At 35.9% G+C, this 26,577-nt stretch overlaps 2 protein-coding genes across 5 annotated transcripts; both read left to right on the top strand.

Moving 5' to 3' along the window:
* The first annotated feature begins 187 nt into the window (after nucleotides 1-187).
* LOC121913593 (H-2 class I histocompatibility antigen, Q9 alpha chain-like) lies at nucleotides 188-26,577 on the top strand. Of its 4 annotated transcripts, none has more exons than XM_042436284.1 (8): nucleotides 188-348; nucleotides 3,085-3,351; nucleotides 5,026-5,304; nucleotides 5,795-6,124; nucleotides 24,932-25,036; nucleotides 25,316-25,333; nucleotides 25,571-25,631; nucleotides 25,996-26,577. In XM_042436284.1, the coding sequence occupies exons 1-7, from the start codon at nucleotides 297-299 to the stop codon at nucleotides 25,624-25,626; spliced, it is 1,107 nt and encodes a 368-aa protein (XP_042292218.1). In that variant the 5' UTR covers nucleotides 188-296; the 3' UTR covers nucleotides 25,627-25,631; nucleotides 25,996-26,577. The 4 variants fall into 4 exon arrangements, with proteins under 4 accessions (XP_042292218.1, XP_042292219.1, XP_042292220.1 ...); XM_042436285.1 differs by lacking the exon at nucleotides 25,996-26,577 and adding an exon at nucleotides 25,718-25,924; XM_042436286.1 differs by lacking the exons at nucleotides 24,932-25,036; nucleotides 25,316-25,333; nucleotides 25,571-25,631; nucleotides 25,996-26,577 and adding exons at nucleotides 7,358-7,468; nucleotides 7,736-7,753; nucleotides 7,987-8,051; nucleotides 9,592-11,087 and having other exon boundaries at nucleotides 5,795-6,097.
* LOC121913635 (H-2 class I histocompatibility antigen, K-K alpha chain-like) lies at nucleotides 14,284-23,444 on the top strand. The gene is made up of 3 exons (XM_042436369.1): nucleotides 14,284-14,404; nucleotides 19,524-19,790; nucleotides 23,152-23,444. The coding sequence occupies exons 1-3, from the start codon at nucleotides 14,353-14,355 to the stop codon at nucleotides 23,442-23,444; spliced, it is 612 nt and encodes a 203-aa protein (XP_042292303.1). The 5' UTR covers nucleotides 14,284-14,352.

Raw genomic sequence — 26,577 nt, 5'->3', positions numbered from 1 at the left:
AAACCAAATCAAACAAATAATTGGATTAAGTCACATTTAGACCACATTTGGGATTATTACGATTATCATCGCATAGTGTTCATAAACCTTTTATGGCCACTTTCTTTTCTGATCTCGGTCTGTTTTCAGTCTGTCTAATTTACGTGACATCGACGCTCATACTAAATTCCCATTGGCTCAGCGCCCCTGCCTGTCCTCAGTTCAGCCTCGAAGCTCGTACAGGAAATACAGTCTGTCTGTCTCTGGATAAAGAAATTTATTTGTTGACAGTTAAGTTGTAGATTCTGAAGTTCAGAATGAAGATGTTGGTTTTTCTGGCCCTCCTGGGTCTACACAGCGCGGCGGCAGGTGAGTCAATATAGTTTTGTTTAGTTTTTTGCTTTGTTTTGTTTTTTTAGTCGGTTGATGTTGATGTGATCAACACGTTGATTAATCCATATTTTTTGGGTAATCTGTTGAATTTCTGGCTAGATGGACGCTATATTTCTGAAAGGGACTACTAAAACATGTTTTTTTTCTTTTACTATCTTTAATCAGGGACATTCCTTGATTTCATATTATTTTATCAGGATCTTTAAGATCGATTCGGTCCGAGCGCGTTCTGGACAAAATGGCAGCGCAATTACGCAGCGCCAAATAGTCCAACACACACTCAGATAAATAAAGAAATTAGGGAAAACATAACTAAAATGCAACAAAATACATTTTAAACTACACTTAAACACAGTTGAACTTGCTACTTTTAATCTTTCTGTCCCGATCTTTGTGGTTCTTCTTTGTTTTCTGTCTGCCTAACTTAAGTTTCACTTTCTATTAACAACCTGAGTTGTTTGATTTTGCCTGGTTACGCATGACGCATGCCCAGTTCTGAGTTTCTACTGGTCAGAAGCGTTGAAGATGTTGCGCATGTTGCATCTATCGCTGGTAAAGCGGAAGAAATAAGTCTCGATCGTGGTGAAGTTCAAATTAAATAACTTTTTAAATTTCCCCTCTGAGTTCTTTATCAAATTAAAAATGAGGACAGTGATTGTGATGCTTGTCTTGTGTCGCTCTGTGTCAGCAGGTAAGATTGACTGAAAACGTTTAGTAGATAGCAACTAATTACGGGCTTCTATGAAGACACTGAGTAGGTTAATGTGTTAAAGCGGAACTAAACACCATCTGACTTCTGCATACGGCCATATGTTTCTATAGTAGTTCATGTAGAATAATTGAGATCGACCTACATTAATGTCTAACATGTTCATTAACTAATCATAAATTGTACTGGTATATGTAGAGCTCACTTTACATGTAGGTTAATGTCCTCAAACGACCAATAAGTGAAGTGAGGCGCTGTGTTATGTGATGATAATGCTGATTGAATCTGTGCTTTGTATGTAAGCTCATGGATGAACTCAATATGTTTAATGTTAAAGAAGAATAAGAGTAATGAAATATCTTCTTATTCATAAAATTTTATTTGGTAAGTAGATAAGATAAATAACCATTCAGTAATTTCTGACCTATGACCCACAGGTGCATTGACATATATAGTCTACTGTTTATATTTATTATATATAATTTGACTGAACATAGAAAAGAAGCAGCTTTTGTGTTTGTAGGCACAGGCTTGTATTACAAACATTAGTGATGTAAACACAACTTTAAAAGCACCAGGAGACATTTTATAATCAGACAGTGCATAAAAAAATCTGATAATCACTTTTGGAGTTATGGTTCCAGTCCTGTGTTTACATTTCATGTTTTTGGCTGATTTTTTACATTTGGGTAACAATGTAAACAATGTATACAACTGTTTTCTTAATAACACAGATCAGGTCAGACTCATTTCCAGATAATTCAGTTTTATTGTATGTTATTTTATTTTAGTAGATTATCTGTAACTTGTCTGGTTGTATCTGAGTATCTTAAGAATGGCTTTATACATAAAATGTATTATTATTATTATTATTGTTATCATCACTAGTAGTGTTAGTTGATGTTCATTTTTAATGTCCTTCATACTGTATTTTATGGTCTGTTGTATTGGCTTATAATGATGAGTTCATGTTGGATATTAGAGTTAATAAATAATCTGCTTTTAATCCAGTATAAACTGATACTAATAGAAACAGTACAGAATGAATACATGAGAGTAAAAATATCACCCAAGAGAACTTTATTAAATATAGAGCTGTAAACATTTCTCTGTGATTGTCAACAGTTCAGAAGATTTGGTTTTACACAAAATATTTGTTATCAAAGATATTGGAAGTGAAACTTAAATATAATTCTTCAGTTTACATAAATCAAGATATATGAACGTGAGGCTCACAAGGGACAGTCTGATTTTTTTTCTTGTTGGTTGTATTAAAAAAACTCTTATAATCAAACATTTAAAATCCACAAAACCTCTGATAACATCATCATAAAAATGAAATTAATTGTTATTTAATGATGAGAAATGACAACAGCAATAGAAAAGAGCTAAACAACCCACTTCTAAACTGTATAAGTAGAAGTGCTTAAAACCTCAGGAAGAAGAAACCTAAGTTGTCGTCGTTCACAGTTTACAGTATAAAGACCATAATGGACGTAATATAATCAGACACAAAATGTTTTAATTAGCTGAACATAGAAAATAAAATTATAATCACATGCAGCGTATATCAGTCCCTCCAGGAAATTGTGATTTCGCGTAATAATGAACACAAATACAAGAAATCTCTGCAATATTTGTGTGAGTTTGCAATTTAGCTAAATATATATCCAGCAGTAGAAAAAAAAAATGCATCTATCAATGAAAGTCAGACATATTTATGATCTGATGTCTAAATAATTGACTGGTTTAATATTTTATTTCAGAATAAATATGTTGTTCAAAACAAAATTGATCAAAAATATTAAATAAAAAGAAATAATTCTGGAGTAAAATTACCATCAGTTTATTTATTTATTGACTGCACAACAGAGATTATCAGGAGGATGTACTGTATATCCGGTTGATTCTGTGCACAGGAACATATTTTTATTTTATGTAAAAGTTATTTATAAAACTGTAATTGAGAAAACTGAAATGATGACATTAACTTTTTCTTACAGTGATTCACTCTCTGAAGTATTTCTACACTGGGTCCTCTCAAGTCCCAAACTTCCCAGAGTATATGGATGTTGGGATGGTTGATGAAGTTCAGATAAGTTACTGTGACAGCAACACCAAGAGAAATGAACCCAAAGCAGACTGGATGAACAAAGTCACAGCAGATGATCCACAGTACTGGGAGGATATGACTCAGACCTGTTTGGATTCCCAGCTGACCTTCAAAAACAACATTGAAACTGCAAAGCAGCGCTTCAACCAAACTGGAGGTTTGTTTATGTTTTACTGATAAAATGTTGTTTATGCTTTCACCCTGTTTGTTGTATAGTAGTAAACAAATGTGAACACACATACACACACCATCATTCCTCATCAACACTGTTTTATATGGAGGTTTTTCACTCACACACACTGAAACAGACTAAAACACACATTACTGAGACTGAGACTCCTGGATGCTGCTATACTGCACTGATCCAGTGTTTCTGTCCATCCCATAATAACCAACAGAGATTATTAACACTTGATCTCCACTAGATTAGATCAGAATAATCTACTGAACTGCCCACAATGTAGAAACCTGTTTATCACAACAGTTTTACAACACACAGCTGATAGAGGAACATTACCACCTGGTTTCTTAAACTACGGCGCAGGACTGTAAATGGGACACAGGCTGCTTCTGTCGGGTCCCCATATGACAGAAGTAACAGTATGTTTTAATAAACCTGACTGACAGGACGACACGGTAAACGTCTCATTCAGATCACAGCACGACTCTACTGTACTGATACACAGTGTGTCCATCCCATAATAAACATATAGTAGAACTACAGATTAGATTAGATTAACTTGACTGGACCACAGTGTGTCTGTGTCATAATAAACACACATAGTGCTGAAATGATTAGTCAGTTAACTGAGTAGTAGATTAACAGAAAAGTAATTTTGATAATCAGATAATCATTTAAGAATCATTTATCAAGAAAAAATGTCAAATATTTGCTGGTTCCAGTTTCTCAAATATGAGAATTTGATGCCTTTATCTGTTTTATATCATTAAAAATTAAATTCTGTTCAGTGTTGATCAAACAGAACAATCAATGTGAAGATTTCACTTTAGGCTCTGTGAAGTTGTTTTTTTGCACTTTTCGCTGTTTTATGACATTTTGTAAAGTAAATGTTTAATCAGTTAATCAAAAAAGTAATCAATAGATGAATTGATAATGAAAAGAATCATTAGTTTCAGCTCTAAATATATAGTAGAAGTACAGATCAGATTAACTCTACTGTAGTGAACACAGTGTGTTGGTTCATCCCAGCAGGCAGCATCAAGCCAACATCTGCAGGTGGAAACAGCTGTTGGTTGTATGAAATGATTGACTGATGGATGGACCAATCAGGACACACAGACTGCCTCCCAGTCTCCATAATGGTCCTGCTGGTGTCTTCCTTATTGTGACCAGTTGTAGTAACACACTTCAGAACAGGACACACACACACACACACACACACACACACACACACACACACACTAGTGACTAATCCTGAATAAAACTCTCCTTCAGTGGAAGCTTCTGGAGCTTCAGGACAGTCTAGTCTGTAGTTTCTCACAGGAAGAGGATGTTGTTGGACTGATCCACTGGCTGCAGGGTTTCAGTGGATGTAATGTTCAGTCCAGGATCAGGTTTAATCTGTGTGTGTTAGTCAGGACTCCAACTCTGTGTGTGTGTGTGTGTGTGTGTGTGTGTGTGTGTGTGTGTGTGTGTGTGTGTGTGTGTGTTTCCATCCAGCCAATAACAGCAGAAGGTGTAGATCTTCTGTTTTGGTGCGTGTGGATCAGTGTGTCTCTGAGGTGAAGATGTGATATCAACTGATGATAACTGACTGTGCTGAGATCTCACTCTGGTTTACTGCAGTCTGTGTCTCTGTCTCTCTCTCAGATGTCCACATTTACCAGCAGATGTACGGCTGTGAATGGGACGATGAGACTGGAGTGGTTAATGGTTTTAATCAGTATGGTTATGATGGAGAAGACTTCATAGTATTGGACCTGAAGACAGAGACATGGATCGCTCCAAAACAACAAGCTGTCATCACCAAACACAAGTGGGATCATAAAAAAGCTTTTAAATCACAGACAAAGAACTACCTCACCCAGGAGTGTCCTGACTGGCTGAAGAAGTATGTGAACTACGGGAAGAGCTCTCTGATGAGAACAGGTAGAATCACATGACCTGATGTAGTTTCATGGACACAACAATGTTAATAAGCCTCCTCTGTTTCTAACTTACAGTAACATTACAATAAATATGAACCAACATACAGAGAGCCACTGTGTCTCAGTTTACACACATTTCTCTTTCATTTTCTCTCTCACCTCTCTTCATCTCTCTGCCTCCCTCCACCTTTACCCCATTTTCTCTCTGTCACTCTCTCACACATTTATCACCACTCTTTTTCTCAATTTCTGTCTCTTTCACTGTCCTCCTCTTTCTAATCTAGTCTTTCACTCCTCACCTCTCTTCATGTCTTTCTTCTCCTCTGTTCCTCCCTCCTTTTCTCAATCACACTTCAATGAGGTTTATTTGCATGTCATGTATACTGTATATATGTGTTACTAAATACATTACACCAAAAAGGAATGATAATATTAATATAAGTTAAATAATAATAAAGAAACTATAAACTGTCTTTGTCTTTACACTCCAGAGCGTCCCACACTCTCTCTCCTCCAGAAGACTCCCTCCTCTCCAGTCAGCTGCCACGCTACAGGTTTCTACCCTCACAGAGCCACGATGTTCTGGAGGAAAGATGGAGAGGAACTTCATGAGGACGTGGAACACAGAGAGATCCTCCCCAACCACGATGGATCCTTCCAGATGAGTGTTGACCTGAAACTTTCATCAGTCAAACCTGAAGACTGGAGGAAGTACGAATGTGTGTTTCAGCTCTCTGGTGTGAAGGACGACATCATCACCAAACTGGACAAAGCAGTGATCAGAACTAATGAAGGTAAGACTGGAATCAGAAGTGATGGAGGTAGGAAACACATTTAGTTTATATTATATTTATTTATATTTTAATTATTTATGACAGGTGGGGTTGTTTATCTCCTTTAGTGGTTTGTTTTCTCGTTTCTGTTTTTAAGTCATCTAGATTTCATTTGTCTCTTTGGACGCCAGAAGAATTCGTGAGACGTTTTTTAATCTGTTTTATTTTTCCTAATGATTATATGAAATTAAACATTCTTTAAAAATATATATATTTTCTATTCAGTACATTTTCTATGTTCTGTAAAATGTTATTTGATCACAAAGTTTATTTCTTCTCTGGTTGTTAATTTGGTTCAAGTCTAACTGATCGTTCAGCCGTTAATGCAACCAGATAGTTTTTATCTGTATGAAAGTATCAGGAAAGGTAAGAAAACCAGAACTGCATGTAAATGTGGGAAAGTTACACAGAAAAACTCTTTCATTACTAATCAATCAATACTCTCCTAAAAGTATAATGAGAATTAACAGATTACTCAATGAGGAAAGTAATCACAGTAGTTATTATTTACTTGTTCAGAATTTACAGACATGAGCAGCATTTCCTTCACTCTTCACTCTTGATCCTCAGCTGATCTGATCTTTTCACTATTATCTGTAATGAGATGAGGTTCTTCTGCAGGTTTGATGTGAGCGTGTTTTCTGATCAAGTACTTTGACATGTTGCTTGTTGAGTTTTCTGTCACTGACAGGTGATTCTGACCTGGACACAACTTAGATTTTCTGCTTTTATTCTCATCTTTACGTGGTGCGTGTAGCATGAAGGATATTTCCACATGTCAGAGCATCAAGCCTCCTCTAACATCTTTATTTATGTTTTCCCCTCACACAAGTGATATTACAGCGGTCAAAGGCACCGTTATTTTATTAGATAGATATTTACACAAATTTAAATTTTGCATTTCAAAGCATTATTATGTTCAACATTATAACATAGTTTTCAACAGGCCAGTATTGTAATGTAACCACTAAAATTCAAACAGTAATGTTTTGCACGTCTGTGTTTCTGTTATAACTAATGAGATTACAATAAAACTTTATGGTTTTAACTCCCAACACTGATAGTTCACCAAAACACACTCAGCATCAGCATGTTTGTCTTATTCTTGTGACTTCCTTTCAAATACTTATATGACTTAAGTTGTGTTAATAAATAAAATCTGATCCATTTAGTGATTAAAGAGCGAGATAAATAAAGTTGAATGTTGTGTTTGGGTTCCAGGTTCTTCAGAGTTTCCTGTTGGTGTTGTCATTGGAGTTGTTGTCGTACTGTTGCTCCTGGTAGCCGCCATCATTGGATACGTCCTCTGGAAAAAGAACAAGGACAAGGATGGTGAGAGACAAAAGATGTTTTTACTCCACACAAAGGCCCTTTTTTACTTCACAGATGTATTTAATATACATGTCTCTGCTATTGTTTTGGTGTTAATGTTGTTATAATATCATATATTTTACTTCTGGTCCATAAAGTGTAAATATTTGATTTATAATTAGTTGACATATCTTGTAATAGTGATACAGATGTTGCTGTTTTCTCTTTGTGTTCTTTTATAAATATTGAATAAATAATAACTGTGTAATACTGTTTTCTGTATTTCAGGGTTTAAACCTGCTAACAGTAAGTATTTTAAATATTAAATTTTGATATTTTTAATCTGCTTTTTCTTGTAGTATTTGGATGTCACTTGACAACATTATGTTAAAATATTTTAAAATTATGAGAAATATTAAACTGTCAATATGAACAACTTGACAGAAAGTCAGATGTTAGTAATTCATCACTCATGTCCAGTTTGTCTCTCATGATAAAACTTTTCTTCTTTTCAAATCAAATTGTTTTTCTTTTTGCAGCTTCAGACACTTTTTCATCTTCATCTTCATCTTCAAGCTCAAGTTCCAGTTCCTAACTGATGACAGTGAGTACTTCATTGTGTCAACTTATCTCACTGAACTAAACAATATAATACTACTAACAGTCTCCCAAACTGTTGTTTTTTAAAGGTGAAAACACAATTTAGACATGAACTTGTGATGAACCAGATGTTTTAGACTGAAGTCAGTCTTATGAAGCATTTCTCAGTGTGAGATCCAGTATAACTACAGGAAAATGTTGACTTTGTGTTTTTATTATAACTCTGATGTGTGAAAAATAAATTCAACCAATAACCTTTTTACCCAGAAATATCTCATATTAAATGAAATGAAACAGGCTGCATTGTATGAACACTAACAGATTCGATATTCCACCTTGTTTGTCTGTTTATCCGTCTTGACAGACCAGTGAAGTGTTTCAGTGTTTAAAAAGTGTTTCTTGCTGACAGACAGACTCTGCCTGACTTTGATTTTATCCATGTTAAAAATTAATGGTGGAAATAAAAGATCATGAAAAGAAAAAAAAATAAATGAAAAAAGTTGTTTATGGTTCTTTTGTTGATCAGATATACAATTAACACAGGTTTTCAACTATATGGTGAATCAGAAATCTTGGGAGTGATACACTTGAATTTAATCTGTAATCTGTCTCAGATCAGTCTGATCAGCTGCAACAATCAATTAAAAGAATTGGGATGAACCCAGGGTCACATTTCAGATGTCTGAGTTGTTAACAGCTCCATCAAATAGTGATTTTTCCCTCTAAACTTCTCACATGGTTTCATTTTAATAAATGTTCAAATGATCCAATATTTCACCAAAAATCAAAGATTAGAGAAAAAGACATTTAGCATATAAATATTGTTTCTTGGAGCGGATCAAATGTGTCATTTTACCAACAAAGTGAAATTCTATTGTGACAATAGATTTATCTTCTCATCACAAACAGACAACATATCACATGATTTATACGTGTTTTTTATGTATTTTCTTAGTATACAGAAATATATGAAGTACTACAAAGCTTATAATGTGATACAGGTTCAGATCAGTGCTGAATACTAGAAAGATTGAACACTAAAAACATTCACAGATCTATAAGTGTAGGTTCACATCAGAAAGTATTAATGCATGTATCAAATATATGACTTACACACTCTTATCTATATATGCAGTGAACAAATAATAGCCAACAAAGCTGACAGTGTTCACTAAAATGTGATGCAACCAACAGTCTATGATGTAAAGCTCAGAGTCACAGCTGCTGTTTCAGTCACTAACTAGTCTTCTGATCATACAGCAGCTCTCGTAGGTAGTTTACAAAGTGAGTGAGTAGAGAATTTAAATGTTATTTGGACTTTATGACTCAAATTATGAAGATAAATTTGAGTGTTATCCAGTGTTTTGGGAAAACGTTATTTTGGCCCAGTGGGCATCACATGACCTGCAATTCTGACTGTGGCCACTGGTCCAAAACTGCCTCACAGCCCAACATTGTTACAGGAGGTTTATTGATACGTTTTCCGTTTTTGAAAACACCTTTTGCTCTGTTTCTTTATGAATGATTATTTATTTTTCCAACAGGAACAAGTGAAAAGTAGAAGATGGTGAACTCCTCTCCACCAGGAATAAGGAACATTGAAGACAGACGCCAAATTCTCCTGTCCATCTGTAAACTGTGAATAACTTGATTATTAATCATTCATGTCAAATTTAGAATTATAATTGGAGATTTTAAATGTTAAAATCTTGTCATAGGTAATTATTGAAATTGGATTACTAAGAAAACCAACTTAAAAAGGCATTTTTGTGCTACAATCATGTTTTGAATGAGTGATATTTTCTTATCTGGAGAGAAGTGAAAAACAACCAAAGCATCATTGTGCTCTTTATACATAAACAACACATTTTGAGGTTTTGGTGTTTATGTAAAACAATCCACATAATCCATAGTTGGTTTTATGTAGTAAAATCACACACACACATACATTCACATTTTCATATACATGTACTCCTGGGGTTGGACTGATATGAAATAAGCTGATTCTTCTGTTTCTATCCAGATATCTATTCTTTGTTTCTCTGGTTGTTTTAGGTCACTGCAGATCAATTATCAGGAGCTTTATGATAAATTGGACTTAAAGGATTTTTGCATCAGTTTGAACAAGTACCTTTATATGCCAAGTATTGATTTCAATAGATTGGCTAAAATCACAAATTCCCATCTGCTTATTTTATCTTTATTTAATCGACTGGATTTGCAGTGATAGAAGGTCTTTTCATATTGGTCAACCCATATACTCTCATACACATAGAACAAGATTTACTTTTCAGTTGTGTAAATATTCTGCTTGTTTATGTCTTTAAAACTGATGAAAGTTAATTTTGTCCTTTTCTGTTTCTACCAAGATTTTCTGTTTGTTTCTCTGGTTGTATCAGGTCACTGTAGAGTTTTATGGTAAAATTCATTCACTGGATTTTTGCATCAGTTGGATGAAGTATCTTGATATGCCTGGTATTTATTTTAATGGATGGGGTTAGAATTAGACAAATTCCTGTCTGATTATTTTATCTATAATCTGGTAATTGAATTTGCAGAACAATTTACTGTATCACGATATACAAATATCTCTATAGTGATATAAAATTACATATACAGTGATAGAAGGTCTTTCATGTTGCCCACCCCATGCACTCAAATACACAGAATAAACATTTTTTTCCAGTTGTGTAAATATTCCCGCTTGTTTATTTCTTTAAAATTGTTTAATTTAAAATTTTAAGATTAATTATTAATAATGTATGTGTTTGATACTTTTATTAATTAATTTTTCTTAATTGAGGTTTTTTCTTAATCAGTCTTTTCCATATTGCTTTATTGTGATTTTAGTTTGATTAGTAAAAGGACATGGGGTTTTCTCTCTCTGAGTTTCTGTAAACATGTGAGACATTGAATAGCATGTTGCTCAAATTCACTTCCTGTGTTGGATTACATTAATGAAATGAAATGAAAAATTCTGTTACACTACTGTTTAATTGCTTTTTTATTTTGCTTTCAATAAATTCCCCAAAATTCCAAAGGTCTGGTTCTTTTTGTAAATCCACATATAGTGTTTGTTTACTCATCTGTTACTGTAGTTACAGTAAAATGAATATTGCCTGAATACTCATTATTGTCACAGAGACTAAATGAACATGGCTCCAACATGTATATTGTTCCAGTTATTTAATTAACTGTCAGAGCAGGCCAATAGGCTTAGTACTGTTTAACAGGAATAAAACAATAAGGTTTAGAACCACTATTTTTTCTATTTATCATCTATTGTGTAAATGTTGTGTGTAGTTTGTATTTTATCAATGTTATTAGACTTGGCAGGTCCCAGATTAGATCTTCACACTGCACACATCCGGTCTCAGGTCGCTGCTCTGGTTTTCCCCTAAAAAACAAAACCTGTTGCACTGAGTTCTGCCTGGCAACTGATGACACTACAAGTCTCAGGAAGTTTCTCCAGCTCTTTGCCTCCATTTATTAACAATGATGATAATTATTTGTTTCATGTTTTTAATTAACAAGGTCTAATGTTCTGCAGGTTAAATATACAGTGTAATAAACCATGAAGATAATATTACAATAACCATCATTCAATTATTAACATAGTTGTGATGAACAATATTTTGTGTGTATTTCTTAAATTATGTTGCCATAAAATCCTTTTTAATTGAACACATTTTTTAATTCCTTTTTTAATGTTAATGTCATATCTCTTACTGCTGGGAGTCTGTAAACATGTTATCCATGTAGATTAATAAACTTCAGTAAAACAATGAGTATCCTCACAGACCTGCAAGGATTAAGTTGATTGACCTGTTTTTTTTCATGTTGACACCAATACAACAGCCAGGTACCAGATGACATAATGACCATCACGATATGTCATACATCATAATATTTTAAACTATAAAGTATACAATAATAAAAACAAAAGATCCATTTACATTAATCAAATTGCTTCAGGATTAATATGAACTTAATGTGCAGTGATAAGTGAGATACCGGGACATTATCAGGAACTCACTAACACCTAACTTGGCTGATTTCTTTACATTCACCCGACACACAATGAAAATAAAACCAAAGACTCTAAACGAACTAGTGACACGGTGAAATGCTTTGCTTTTGTTCAAATAAATGATATTCTCAGTGGTGAAAAGTGACTAATATATTCACATACTGTATGTACGTTTATTTAGGTATTCCCATATTATGATGGGCAAGACAAATTTAAATAAAATATAAAGCTGAGAATGATAATTTTGCTTATTACTACACTTGGTTGTTTGAGCTTTACTGTGCAGAATGATGTATGTTGGGGCCCAGTAGTGAGGGGAATAGTGGAACTAAGTACGCAGGAGCCTTAACATAAGGAGGGCCCTCAAAAAGTTTGTCTTTATCTGCAATTTAGAAATTTTGAGTTATAAGCATTATGAGTAAACTATTTCCATTGGCTGAATAAATAGTTTGAGATTATTTCTTGTATCTAAAACAATATTAGAGCCTCTCAGGGGCTCAGCTCCCGTTGAAAGGGGCTCATGGTTTAGTCCAGTCCTGCAGTAGAGATCATCATATCAGACACAAATTATTATTAGTCCTCTTTTTATGTCTTGAAACATGTGGAGGGAATCTTTAATCATGCATTCTAACAACTATTCAAACTATTCAAAAAGAAAAAGTGAGGATTGAAACAGAGTATAAATAGTGCCAACAAAAAAGCAAAATGAAAAACAGCATCATGCGTCCAAACATCAACAGTGGTGTTAAATTTCTCTTTGTTCAAGCAGTTTTCAGCGTTCACAGTTTCACGTTAGTTCAGAAGCTTCTAGCTTGTAGGACAGAGCTGAGCCGATGTTTGTGTTTAAGAAACTGTCTCGTCTTCCTCATGTTGTGGTTTTATTTCTTTGGTTGCTGTTTTCACTCTAAAGTTGAAGGTTGAACAAAGTAAATTATTGTTTAGTGGAAATTTTATCTGGGCATTATGGACATTGGTCATAACTATGGATCTGAGTCACTGTGTGAAACAATAATGTCAAAATGGAGGTTGTGGGTTAAAACATGCTGGTGATGTTGGGGCAAGTTGAGTCAATGGCTCAATTTACCCCCAAAAGTTTAAATATGCTACATGTACAGAATAATCTGTGTGTTTAAGTATTATTTTCTGATATTCTACAGACTAGAGACACTGTTCATGTTAATGTCTGATCACTGTTACAAGTGTTACAATGTTAAGTTTAAGCTACACACGAACATGCTGTACAGATGTACACAAAAAAGCACAAAAGCACATTTACACACATTCTTTCTATAGCTAAAACATAAAGATCACAGTTTAATCTTTACTGAAAATGTTTAGGTAACATGTTGAACACAAAGATATAGTTTTTTATTAAAAGTGTGAGTTTTTGTCTTTGTTAAATTGATGGCAATAATGAAGTTCAAAATTATCTAACAGTGGTACAGTTTACACCTAGAGCACTCTACCCCATCCCCATGCTCATTTTACCCCTACCTTGGGGCAAGTTGTGCTATAGGACTACCTTTTTTTGATGGGTCATTGTTCTAAAACCATAATAATTAGATAACTTGTTTTAATTTCCATGGGTGCACAAAAACCTGAGGTATATATAGTAACTATTATTTTAAACAAATACACTTTCATTTTGCTGTAAATCATCAAATGTAAAAAGTGGCTCATGTTACCCCATTCTCCCCTACTGCTGCACATTAACTGGAGTTTTGAACCTCTAGGGAAGCCATTCACCACATTTAGTCACTGTCACACCAATAAAACCACATTGTTTGTTGTTGATATTGTGATCAGGACTGTTGTCAACCTCAGGACATCCACACAGAACAAAACAAGAATAGCACATTACTGCAACCCCACAAGCTCCAGAGTGCTGATCTGTAGCTGACACTGACCTCTGACCTCCCAGAAAGTCAGTACATAATAATGTTATGATATATATGACTTCCATGCACTGACATGGCTGAGAAACCCAAAATAAAGTCCAGCATGCCTCTCCACCCTCTAACATGGGCTAAAACAAGCACATTTTACTATCACTTTACATTAATAACCTCACTGCGTCAGTTTAACCCAGATTTAAGTGACATTGACACTCATACTAAATTCCCATTGGCTCAGATGGAGACTGAAGTGAGCGCCCCTTCCTGTCCCACCCTCTGTTCAGCCTTGATGCTCACAGAGGAAGCACAGTCTGTCTGTATCTGGAAAAAGAAACTTCTTAGTTGACTGTACATCAGAGTTGTAGCGACAGCAGGTCACAATGAAGATCTTGCTTTTTGTGACCCTCCTGGGTCTACACAGCGCGGCGGCAGGTGATTTCGTTTTTTGTTTTTTTGTTTTTTTTTAAGCCAGTTTATGGTAAAAGAAAAGGCTTTATATCTGTAGACATGACTATACAAATTTAAGGTTTGTTTCATAGTATTAGATGTTGAGTTCCCTGACTTCCTTGCTATTAAAACGTGTATTTTCCTTTCACTATCTTTGATCAGGGCCATTATTTCATTTCATAATATTTTATCGATTCGGTCCGAGCGCGTTCTGAACAAAATGGCAGCACAATTAAGCAGCAAAAAATAGTCCAACACACACTCAGATAAATAAAGAAAATATGGAAAACTTAACAAAGATGCAACAAAACTAATTTTAAACTACACTTTAATATAGTTGCACGTGCTTCTTTTAGTCTTTAAGTTGTCCATGACGTCATGTTTTCTATAAAAATTTACACATATGTTCCAAACAAACAACAACAATGAAAATCACATCCTCAGTCAGTGTGCAACCGTAAATTTAGTGATATCAGTCATCGACTCATGTATGAGTCAACGATGTAAATGTATTAACAAACCCTTTTCACAGTCTTGAAGACGTCACTACATTTCATCTTAAGTGTGTATAATTAACATCTACAGGCTACTGAGAAGGTTTTGGGTTTTTTATTTCTAACCATACCAACATGAGTCATGATGGCGATGTTTTCATAGATATTGATGCTACTGAAGCCAAACAACTTCCTGCTCTGGTGGCACAATATTTAATATCATTCACTAATGTCTGTAAACTAAATTACTGACATTCATCATTTATTTTGTTCAACGACTCAAATATAAACTTGTCAAATAACATAGATCCCATGTTCAAAATGACTTAATACTGAGTTTTGTAAATTTTTTGTTAGAATATTATGTCTTAATCTATAATTTGGTATCAAATAGTCATTAAAGCGATTGCTTTTTAGTTTTTGACTTTTGGTTGGACAAAACTAAACATTTGAAAATGTTACTGAGGGACCTGGGAACTTGAAATGGACATATTTCACTATTTAATGACATTTTAACTCCAAACCCACCACACTGATTCACTCCCGCCCCTTAAATACACTCTCTGTTCCTCGCTCCTGCCAAGCCTTCACTGCCTCAAACTTACTTTTTAATAGGCCTGCCAATGAACACCATGCCCCCACTGTGGAGGAGCTTGTTTGTGTTTTTAACAGGTCTTGCAGAAATATTTTAGATTCCATAGCTGAGACCTTCTTCTCTGCCATGGTTAAATGAAGACGTAAGGATCTTAGAGACAATGCAGGAATGAAAACGGGAAGATAAACTCAGTGTAACACTTATTTTTCAGAACTCATTGCGAAACAGCGTCATAATCCCAGAATTCCTTTTAAAACTGTCAGTTCTGTTATTGGTCCCTCGATTAGCCAGCCACTTGAATCTTCCCCAGAGAGATGCGAGGATTTTCTTGATTACTTTAACAACAAAATAGTAGAAATTCGGAAGCTCTTTGACAATGTATTCAGTGAACTTGATGTTGACTCCTGCCCACTTTCAGCTTAAACTCACTTCAATGAAATCTCTCTGTCGACCCTGGAACACACTGTTGCACTCTCAAAATCATCCACCTGCCCTTCAGACTGTATTCCCACTTGGTTTTTAAAAGCTGTATTTCAGATGGTTGGTCCTGATATTTTAGCCATTATTAACTGCTCTGTCCACTGGTATTTTCCCCTCCTACTTAAAACATCCCAATGTTTACCCCCTTTTAAAGAAGCCCTCTTTAGATCCCTCAGTTTTAAGTAATTTTAGACCCATCTCCAAGCTGCTTTTTCATTGAAGATTTTAGAAAAAATTGTCTCCATGCAACTGATCTCTCTTATGAACAACAATTAAATAATTGAAAAATTCCAATCTGCCCTCCACTCCCTACATAGCACTGAGATTGCTCTGGTCAAGGTCACCAATGACCTTCTGCTTGCAGCCGACACAGGCCTGTATTCCATTTTTATTCTCCTTGACCTCAGCTCAGCATTTGACACTGTGGACCATAATTTCTTAATCAGCCGTCTGAAATACTATGTTGGCATCAGTGATGTGGCACTGGATTGATTCAACTTTTATCTGTCAAACAGGTTTTCTCTGTAAAGCTCGGAGATGCCTCCTCCTCTTGTGCACCTCTCATTTGTGGGGTCCCCCAGGAGTCTATCTTGGGTCCCCTCTTATTCACCATTTACCTGCTACCCCTGGGGCAAATCATGCGTAGACCTAGCATTGATTTCCATCGCTATGCAGATGACACCTAATTGTATGTCCCATTAAAGGCCGTTACCACTGATGTTTCATGTATTATGTCCTGCCTCACTGAAATTAAAAATCTTCTTGCAGTTGAATGATTCCAAAACAGAAGACATTATAATTACCCCCTCCAGTCCCAGCACTAGGGTGCCTTATCTAATAATGTTCGTAAGGAGGCCCACAACCTAGGGGTTATTTTTGACTCTGTTTTGTCTTTTGATGCTCAGGTGACCAAAGTGCTGCAATCCTGCTTTGCCCACTTGAGACAGCTAACCAAAATCAGCTCATTCCTTTCATCCACAGACTTAGAAAAGGTCATCCATGCTTTTATGTCCTCCAGACTTGATTATTGGAGTGCATCTTATTCTGGTATCAGCAGGCATAACATACAAAGACTGCAGTTGGTACAAAACACTGCTGTCAGGCTTTTAATGCCTACTAAGAGAAGTGACCATATCACACCAATCCTTGTTGCCCTTCACTGGTTACCTGTGAGTTTTAGAATTGATATTAAGATTTTATTGCTTGTTTTTTTTTTTTGTTGCTATGTTTGTGAACAGCTAACTCCTTATGATCTTGTTCGCTGTTTGAGATCCTCCAGCAGGGCCCTACTGATGGTTCCAAACTCTTGACTTGCCATTAGAGGGGGCCGGGCCTTTGTTGTTGCCTTTCCGCTGTGGAATTCCCTGTTTGGAGATCTCAGGCAGGCAAACTCAGTGTCATCTTTTAAATCTCTTCTTAAGACTCACTTTTACCGTATGGCTTTTTCTTAACTGATGGTATTTGTTGTGTAATTTAATTTTTTGTATCTTGTCTATGTCTTTATCTTTGGATCTTATTTACTTGCATTATCTATTTTTATTGTAAAGCACTTTGCAACTTTGTTTTTGATAGGTGCTATATAAACAAAGTTATTATTATTTAATAAAACATATTAATCGATTAATCAAAAAAGATTTGAAGGGATACTTCTCAGAACATACACATCTTAGTACATAAATTACAGAGGACAGAGGAGGATCATGAAAACTTACAGACACTTGTAGAAAGTTTATTCTGTTGACACTCTGGAATAAATTTTTGGAATCAGGACTAAGAGTGAATAATGATCAGTTCATGTTGGATATTTGCATTAATAAATAATTTGCTTTTTAATTCAGTATAAACTGATACTAATAGAAACAATACATAATGAGTAAACCAGAGTAAAATATCCCAAAGAGAACTTTCTTAAATATAGAGCTGTGTCCACAAACATTTTTCTATCATTGTCATGCAGCTCAGAAGATTTGGTTTTACACAAAATATTTGTTATTAAGATCCTGGAAGTGAAACTTGAATATAATTTATCATTTTACATAAATCAAAATATATAAAAGTGAGATACATTCTTGATGGTTGTATTAAAACATGTCAACAACATCAGAAAAAATGAATTATTATTTAATCATGAAAAATGACAATAGCAATAGAAAACAGCTAAACAACCTACTTCTAAACTGAATAAGGAGAAGTGCTTAAAACGTCAGGAAGAAGAAACCTAAGTTGTCATCGTTCACAGTTTACAGTATAAAGACCATGATGGACGTAATATAATCAAATACAAAATGTTTTAATGAGCTGAATATAGAAAATAAAATTATAATCTTTTCATATAATTATAATATAATTATAATTATAATTATAATCAGTCCCTCCAGGAAATTGATTTCCTGCAGTGTGGCTCTTTTAGATGTAAATGAATGTCCATTACGTTCAAGCCCTTGCAAAATTCAAGCCCATGTTAATCGTGTGGCTCCTCTATACTTTCCAAATGTAACTGGACCGAATGGATCAAATTCTGACAGTGAAAGGAGTCATTTCAAGGGAGTTGTGTGATGCTCAGAACAATTTCTTCACTGTTTTACAACTGTAAAAGTAGGTTATGGCCAGTGGTGTAACCACTGGTCATTGGGCATACTGGGACAAATCCCGGTGGGCCGGTGGACTGTCAAAACAAATCCATTTTTACTCTCTCTCTCTGTGCCTGTCATTCAGGGTGTGCATGAAAGCGTGCTGCGTGCCTGTGCCAGGCAATCAGAGCTGAGCGCCCCCTGTTACTCTCACTGCCAGAAGGGGGAGTCAGAAGTCCCGCACTCCAACTTTAAGAAATCTCTGCAATATTTGCAAGAGCTTGAAATTTAGCTAAATTACCACAACTTTTCCACATGAAAAAGTCAAAATCGATATAAGTAGATTACAATAGGATTTATGATACATCCATGAAATCAACAGACTTGTGATTTGGACCAATTGTCGCACTTTGTGTCTTGGTAACTTGTATCATTGCAGCACACAGGAAGTGATCACATATGACTTTTCATTAGTAGTATTTTTTTTTAAATCACATTATTTTCCTTTGCTTGCAATTTTTCCCAATTCCCACAATTTTACCGCAAAAAGAGAAAATAAAACATTGCAAGTTTTATCTCAATTTTTGAGAAAAGCCGCTGAAAAATCAAGCATTTTTGGCTACAATAATAATCATAAAAAAACTCAATGAAATCCTGGAGGAACTCATATATAGTTTGTCACAAGTTTGTGGTTTCACATTTCAAACTAATTTAGTAATGAGGAGCAGACGCTACTAATGATGCATCCTGAAGAATAAACGTCTCCACTAACTGGAAACTAAGAAAATTTCTGCCTATCAATTTGTTTATTTATTGACTGCACAACAGAGATTATCAGCAGGATGTATTGTAGCTCTTTTTGATTCTGTGCACAGAATCTTGCACAAATAATTTAATTTTATGTAAAAGCTATTTATAAAACTAACTGAGAAAACTGAAATGATGACATTAACTTTTTCTTACAGTGACTCACTCTCTGAAGTATTTCTTCACCGGGTCCTCTCAAGTCCCAAACTTTCCGGAGTATGTGGTTCTTGGGATGGTTGATGATATTCAGATTGATTACTATGACAGCAACACCATGAAAGCAGAACCCAAACAGGACTGGATGAGCAAAGTCACAGCAGATGATCCACAGTACTGGGAGAGGGAGACTGGGAATTGTTTGGGTACCCAGCCGGCCTTCAAAGCCAACATTGAAACTGCAAAGCAGCGCTTCAACCAAACTGGAGGTTTGTTCATGTTTCACTGTTGGCTGATAAAATGTTGTTTATGCTTTCATCCTGTCTTTTGTACACACACACACACACACACACACACACACACACACACACGCACACACGCACACAAACACACAATCATCCCTCCATCAACACTGTTTTATTCAACTGTTTTTATGGAGGCTTCTCACTAACACACACTGAAAAACACATTACTGAGAATCAAGAGCCGTGACACTGTTTACATAAAAGTTGGTAAACTCTTCAAGTAAAGGCGTGGACTGCCCGTCCACCTCAAGGTGTAATTATCAGTCTTTACAGCTTGAGCACCTGGTGTGGAAGTTAGTATGCACACAGACTATCTCAGTGGGCTTTTCAGTGCAGTACAGTGCATGTGTCAACCTGTCCCTTTATTTCATGACGAAATATACCAAAATAATAAAGGAAAAGGAGGGAACGACACCACACAAATACTTTGAATATAAAGGGGGGAAGAGGACTAAGTGCTGAGTGTAAGGGATTGATGGATCGTCCGAATGGAGTCGGTCTCCAATGTTTTTGAAATAAAAAGAAGCTAAAAAAAAGAATAAGACAGATAAAACAGGAGAATAGAAGTTACAGTGCAGTGTATTTTGGCCCTAAAACATTTAGTGCTTTATAAACCAACAGCAGTATTTTAAAATCAATTCTTTGGCAGACAGGAAGCCAGTGTAATGATCTGAGAACTGGAGAGATATGATCCACTTTTTTGGTCTGAGTGAGGACTCGAGCAGCAGCGTTCTGAATCAGCTGCAGTTGTCTGATCGATTTTTTAGGGAGACCTGTGAAAACAGTGTTACAGTAGTCAAGTCTACTGAAGATAAATGCATGGATAAGTTTTTACAAATCCTGCTGAGACATAAGTCCTTTAATTCTTGATGTATTCTTTAGGTGATAGTAGGCTGACTTTGTAATTGTCTTAATGTGGCTGTTGAAATTCAGGTCTGAGTCCATGACTACACCAAGATTTCTGGCTTGGTTAGTAGTTTTTAACATTTTCGATTGAAGCTGAGTGCTGACTTTTAATTGTTCTTCCTTGGCTCCAAAAATAATTATTTCAGTTTTGTCTTTGTTTAATTGAAGAAAATTCTGGCACATCCAATCATTACTGAGTAATCACTTACTCAGTGCGTGTATTGGACCATAGTCCCCTGGTGATATGGTCATATAAATTTATATGTCATCTGTATAACTGTGGCAACATATTTTGTTGTTTTCCATAATCTGAGGTAGTGGGAGCATGTAGATGTTGAACAGAAGAGGGCCCAGAATGGAGCCTTGGGGAACTCCGCATGTCATTTTTGTCCGCCCAGATGTGTAATTACCTATAAACACAAAGTAGTCCTTGTCCTCTAAGTAGGATTCAAACCACTTCAGTACTGTGCCAGAAAGTCCCACCCAGTTTTCCAGTCTGTCTAGTAATATGTTGTGGTCAACCATGTCAAATGCTGCACTGAGATCCAGTAATACTAATACTGTAATTTTGCCACTGTCGGTGCTCAGGTGTATGTCATTGAAGACCTTAACAAGAGCAGTCTCAGTGCTGTGGTGTGGTTGAAATCCTGACTGTGAGACATCAAAATGGTTGTTTATTGCCACAAAGTTGTTCAGCTGTTGAAAAACAGCTTTTTCAATGATTTTACTTAAAAACGGGAGGTTTGATATAGGCCTATAGTTGCTCATTAGTGAAGTATCTAGATTGTTCTTTTTTAAGAGAAGCTTGATGACGGCAGTTTTCAGGGCCTGTGGGAAGACACCTGAGAGAAGAGATGTGTTGACAATCTGTCGAAGATCTGGCAGCAATATCAAGGCAGCAAGAGGAGGATTTCAGATGTTTTATAATGTCCTCCAGGTTTTTGTGGTTGATCGGATGGAATTGTGTCATACTCCTCAAATTGATTTTAAGTGGACACAGGGACAACATATATCCTGCACCTGATATGGAGGCACTGACTGCTTGTCTTATTTTCTGAGTTTTGTCAGTGTAGAAGAAGGCAAATTCATTGCAAGCCTTGGTGGATAGAAGTTCAGGGGCAACTGACATAAGAGGGTTTGTTAGCCTGATGACAGTAGCAAACAAGGCAAGTGCATTATTATTGTTTTTGGCAATGATGTCAGAAAAGAAGGACCGCCTTGCATTTCTCAGTACCAAATTATAAATGTGAAGTCTCTCTTTATAGATGTCATTATGAACCTGGAGATTTGTTTTTCGCCACCTGCGTTCAGCTTTTCGACACTCTTTTAACTCAATAACACTTTCTCTATTCCACTCTGACCAGCGTGGCATTTCTCCATGGAGATCTTTTCTTACCAGAGACAACCTTCACCTTAGTGGGTGCAATAGCATCAATAACATTTGTAATTTTAGAACTGAAATTATCTACAAGCTCATTGACTGAGACCCAAGAGAGGGCAGGTGTGGAAGAGAGGGCCTGAATATGGTGTTTTCAGTGATATACCGTTTTTTGGTTACTTCTGTTTGAACATTTGTGTGCACAGAGGTAGCACTCTCAAAGAAAACACAGGAATGATCAGAGAGGCAAACATCAGTCACCACAACCTTAGAAATGTTCAGACCCTTAGAGACGATTAAGTCCGGAGTGTGCCCCTTGTTGTGTGTGGGCTCTGTCACATGCTGGGTCAGTCCATAGTTATCAAGAACATAACACAGTTCTTTAGCCCCTCTGTCCTGGGGGTTGTCAACATGGATGTTAAAATCACCAAACAACTGACTGCATAGGACGAGCATAGATGAATAGACTATTGGTCCTACAGTTGTCCCTTTACCCCACTAAATGGGAAGGGTGAGTGTCAGTGGGCCTAGTGGCTCATCTCTTCCTAAGGGTCCAAATCACCTGTGGAGAAAGATATAAGTTAATATTTTCATATCACAGAAAAGAACTCAAATCCTGTGTTTCATCAAGTCCATAAGGTTCAGGATCAGGTTTAATCTGTGTGTATTTGTCAAGACTCCACTTCAGTGTGTGTGTGTTCCTGCAGCTCACATGAAGCCACATCACCTTCAACAGTGTAGATAAACTGTGTGTTGGTATCAGTGGAGGCAGTGTGTCTCTGTGGTAAAGACAGGAAATGGACTCTGTTTCCCAGCAGTCTCTGCCTCTCTGTCTCTCTCTAAGTCGTCCACACTGTCCAGATGATGATTGGCTGTGAGTGGTTTCCATCCAGCCAATAACAGCAGAAGGTGTAGATCTTCTGTTTTGGTGTGTGTGGATCAGTGTGTCTCTGTGGTGAAGATGTGATATCAACTGATGATAGCTGACTGCTGAGATCTCACTCTGGTTTACTGCAGTCTGTGTCTCTGTCTCTCTCTCAGGTGTCCATATTGTCCAGAGGATGTACGGCTGTGAATGGGACAATGACACAGGAGTGGTTAATGGTTTTAGACAGGAGGGTTATGATGGAGAAGACTTCATAGTATTGGACCTGAAGACAGAGACATGGGTCGCTCCAAAACCACAGGCTGTCATCACCAAACACAAGTGGGATAGTAAAAAAGCTGAAATCGCACAGTTCAAACATTATCTCACCCAGATTTGCGTTGACTGGCTGAAGAAGTATTTGGACTATGGGAAGAGCTCTCTGCTGAGAACAGGTAGAATTACATGACCTGATGTAGTTTCTAGCCTCTCTCTCCTTACTTCTCTTCATCTGTCTTTCTTATCCTCTGCCCCTCCCTTCTTTTCTCAGTCACAATTCAATGAGGTTTATTTGCATCGTATACATACTGTATATAAATATTACTAATGCATTTATATACATTACACCAAACCAGAATAATATTAATATACAGTAAATAATAATAAAGAAACTATAAACTGTCTTTGTCTTTACACTCCAGAGCTTCCCTCAGTGTCTCTCCTCCAGAAGACTCCCTCCTCTCCAGTCAGCTGCCACGCTACAGGTTTCTACCCTCACAGAGCCATGATGTTCTGGAGGAAAGATGGAGAGGAGCTTCATGAGGAACGTGGAGAGATCCTCCCCAACCATGATGGATCCTTCCAGATGAGTGCTGACCTGAACCTTTCATCAGTCACACCTGAAGACTGGAGGAAGTACGAATGTGTGTTTCAGCTCTCTGGTGTGAAGGACGACATCATCACCAAACTGGACAAAAGAGAAATTCAGACGAATTGGGGCAAGACTGGAATCAGAAGTGATGGAAGTAGGAAAAATATTTAGTTTACTTTCATCTGATTTATATTTTGTTTATTTGTGATGGATGGGGTTGTTTGTCTCCTTTAGTAATTTCTTTTTTTATTTGTTTCTGTTTTTTAAGTCATCTAGATTTCATTTGTCTCTTTAGACGCCAGAAGAATTCATGAGAAGTTTTTAATCTTTAATTTTTTCAAATGATCAGATGAAATTAAACATTCTTTTAAAATATGTATGTTTTCCTCTTCAGTACAGTTTCTATGTTCTGTAAAATGTTATTTGATCACAAAGTTTATTTCTTCTCTGGTTGTTAATTTGGTTCAAGTGTAACTGATCGTTCAGCCGTTAATGCAACCAGACAGTTTTTATCTGTATGAAAGTATCAGGAAAGGTAAGAAAACCAGAACTGCATGTAAATGTGGGAAAGTGACTCAGAAAAACTATTTCATTACTAATCAATCAATAGAATTAACATGTTACTCAATGAGGAAAGTAATCATGTTAGTTATTATTTACTTGAGTTTGATGTGAGCGTGTTTTCTGATCAAGTACTTTGACATGTTGCTTGTTGAGTTTTCTGCCACTGACAGGTGATTCTGACCTGGACACAACTTAGATTTTCTGCTTTTATTCTCATCTTTACGTGGTGCGTGTGGCATGAAGGATATTTCCACATGCCAGAGCATCAAGCCTCCTCTAATATCTTTATTTATGTTTTCCCCTCACACAGGTGATATTACAGCGGTCGAAGGCACCGTTATTTTATTAGATAGATATTTACACGCATTTCAATAAATTTTCAGAATCTTTCTTGTTTGTGTTATTCTTATGAACTTTTTCAAATACTCAAATAAATAAAGTTGTGTTAATAAATATAATCTGATCCATTTAATAATTAAAGAGTGAGATAAACAAAGTTGAATGTTGTGTTTGGGTTCCAGGTTCTTCAGAGTTTCCTGTTGGTGTTGTCATTGGAGTTGTTGTCGTACTGCTGCTCCTGGTAGCCGCCATCGTTGGATACGTCCTCTGGAAAAAGAACAATAATGGTGAGAAATAAAAGATGGTTTTACTCATCATAATTCCCTTTTTTACTTCACAGATGTATTTAATATACATGTCTCTGCTATTGTTTTGGTGTTAATGTTGTTATAACATCATATATTTTACTTCTGGTGATACAAAGTCCATGAAGTTTTAAAATATTTGATGTACAATAAGTTGACATATCTTGTAATAGTGATACAGATGTTGCTGTTTTCTCTTTGTGTTCTCTCATAAATTCTGAATAAATAATAACTGTGTAATACTGTTTTTCTGTATTTTAGGGTTTAAACCTGCTAACAGTAAGTATTTTAATATTCAAATTTGATATTTTTAATCTGCTTTGTCTATCCTTGTTTATCTGCTATTTGGATGTTTCTTGACATTATAATATAAAAATATATAAAAATTATGAGAAATATTAAAATGTCAACTGACAGAAAGTCAGATGTTAGTAATTCGTCACTCATGTCCAGTTTGTCTCTCATGATAAAACTCTTCTTTTCTTCTTTTCAAATAATTTTTTTTCCTTTTTGCAGCGTCAGACACTTCATCTTCATCTTCATCATCTGTTAAAGTTCCAGTTACTAACTGATGACAGTGAGTACTTCATTGTGCCAACTTAGCTCACTGAACTAAACAATATAATACTACTAACAGTCTCCCAAACTGTTGTTTTTTTAAAGGTGAAAACACAATTTAGACATGAACGTGTGATGAACCAGATGTTTTAGATTGAAGAAGTCAGTCTTATGAAGCATTTCTCAGTGTGAGATCCAGTATAACTACAGAAAAATGTTGACTTTGTGTTTTTCTTATAACACTGATGTGTGAAAAATAAATTCAACCAATAACCTTTTTGCCCAGAAATATCTCATATTAAATTAAATGAAACAGGCTGCGTTGTATGAACACTAACAGATTCGATATTCCACCTTGTTTGTCTGTTTATCCGTCTTGACAGACCAGTGAACATTAGAAGAGGATGATGAACTTCAGTAAATGACTCTGCCCTCAAACAATATTCTTTGTCATAGAATATCTGCTTCTGATTTACAACAAAAGGCAAAATTTAACAAAAGTTATTTTATCGAATACTGATATTGAAGAACCTGAACCTGTTGTTTACTGTGTTTACCTGCATTCCTGCGACTGTTGTGAAATGCAGGTTATTTTTTGCTAAATGTGTGACAGTCATAGCTAGAAGCATCACTTTCCTCCGCTGTGTGAGTAAAAACATCTGGAGAGAACTGATGGGGCTGTCCAGCTGTTTCTGCAGATGTTTTGTGGAGAGGGATCACTGCAGCAGCTTCCAGAGACCAAAGACATGAGGAGAGAAACAAGAAAGAGCACAGAGTCACATCATGTTTGATTCTTAATGTCCATAAACAGGATCTTGTGTTTGAATTTATACTCAAATGATTTTCCTTTTGTCACAGGTGAGTTTATAAAAGACTTTAATTGAAGCAGACTTTGGTTTAACACAGTTCTTGTTGGATGTCAGAGTGTCATGTCATTGTGCAGCAGTTCAAATCTCTCTATGATG

The sequence above is a fragment of the Thunnus maccoyii genome, chromosome 15, assembly GCF_910596095.1.
Source record: "Thunnus maccoyii chromosome 15, fThuMac1.1, whole genome shotgun sequence".
Lineage (NCBI taxonomy): Eukaryota > Metazoa > Chordata > Actinopteri > Scombriformes > Scombridae > Thunnus > Thunnus maccoyii.
This window is presented reverse-complemented; position numbering and strand designations above follow the sequence as displayed.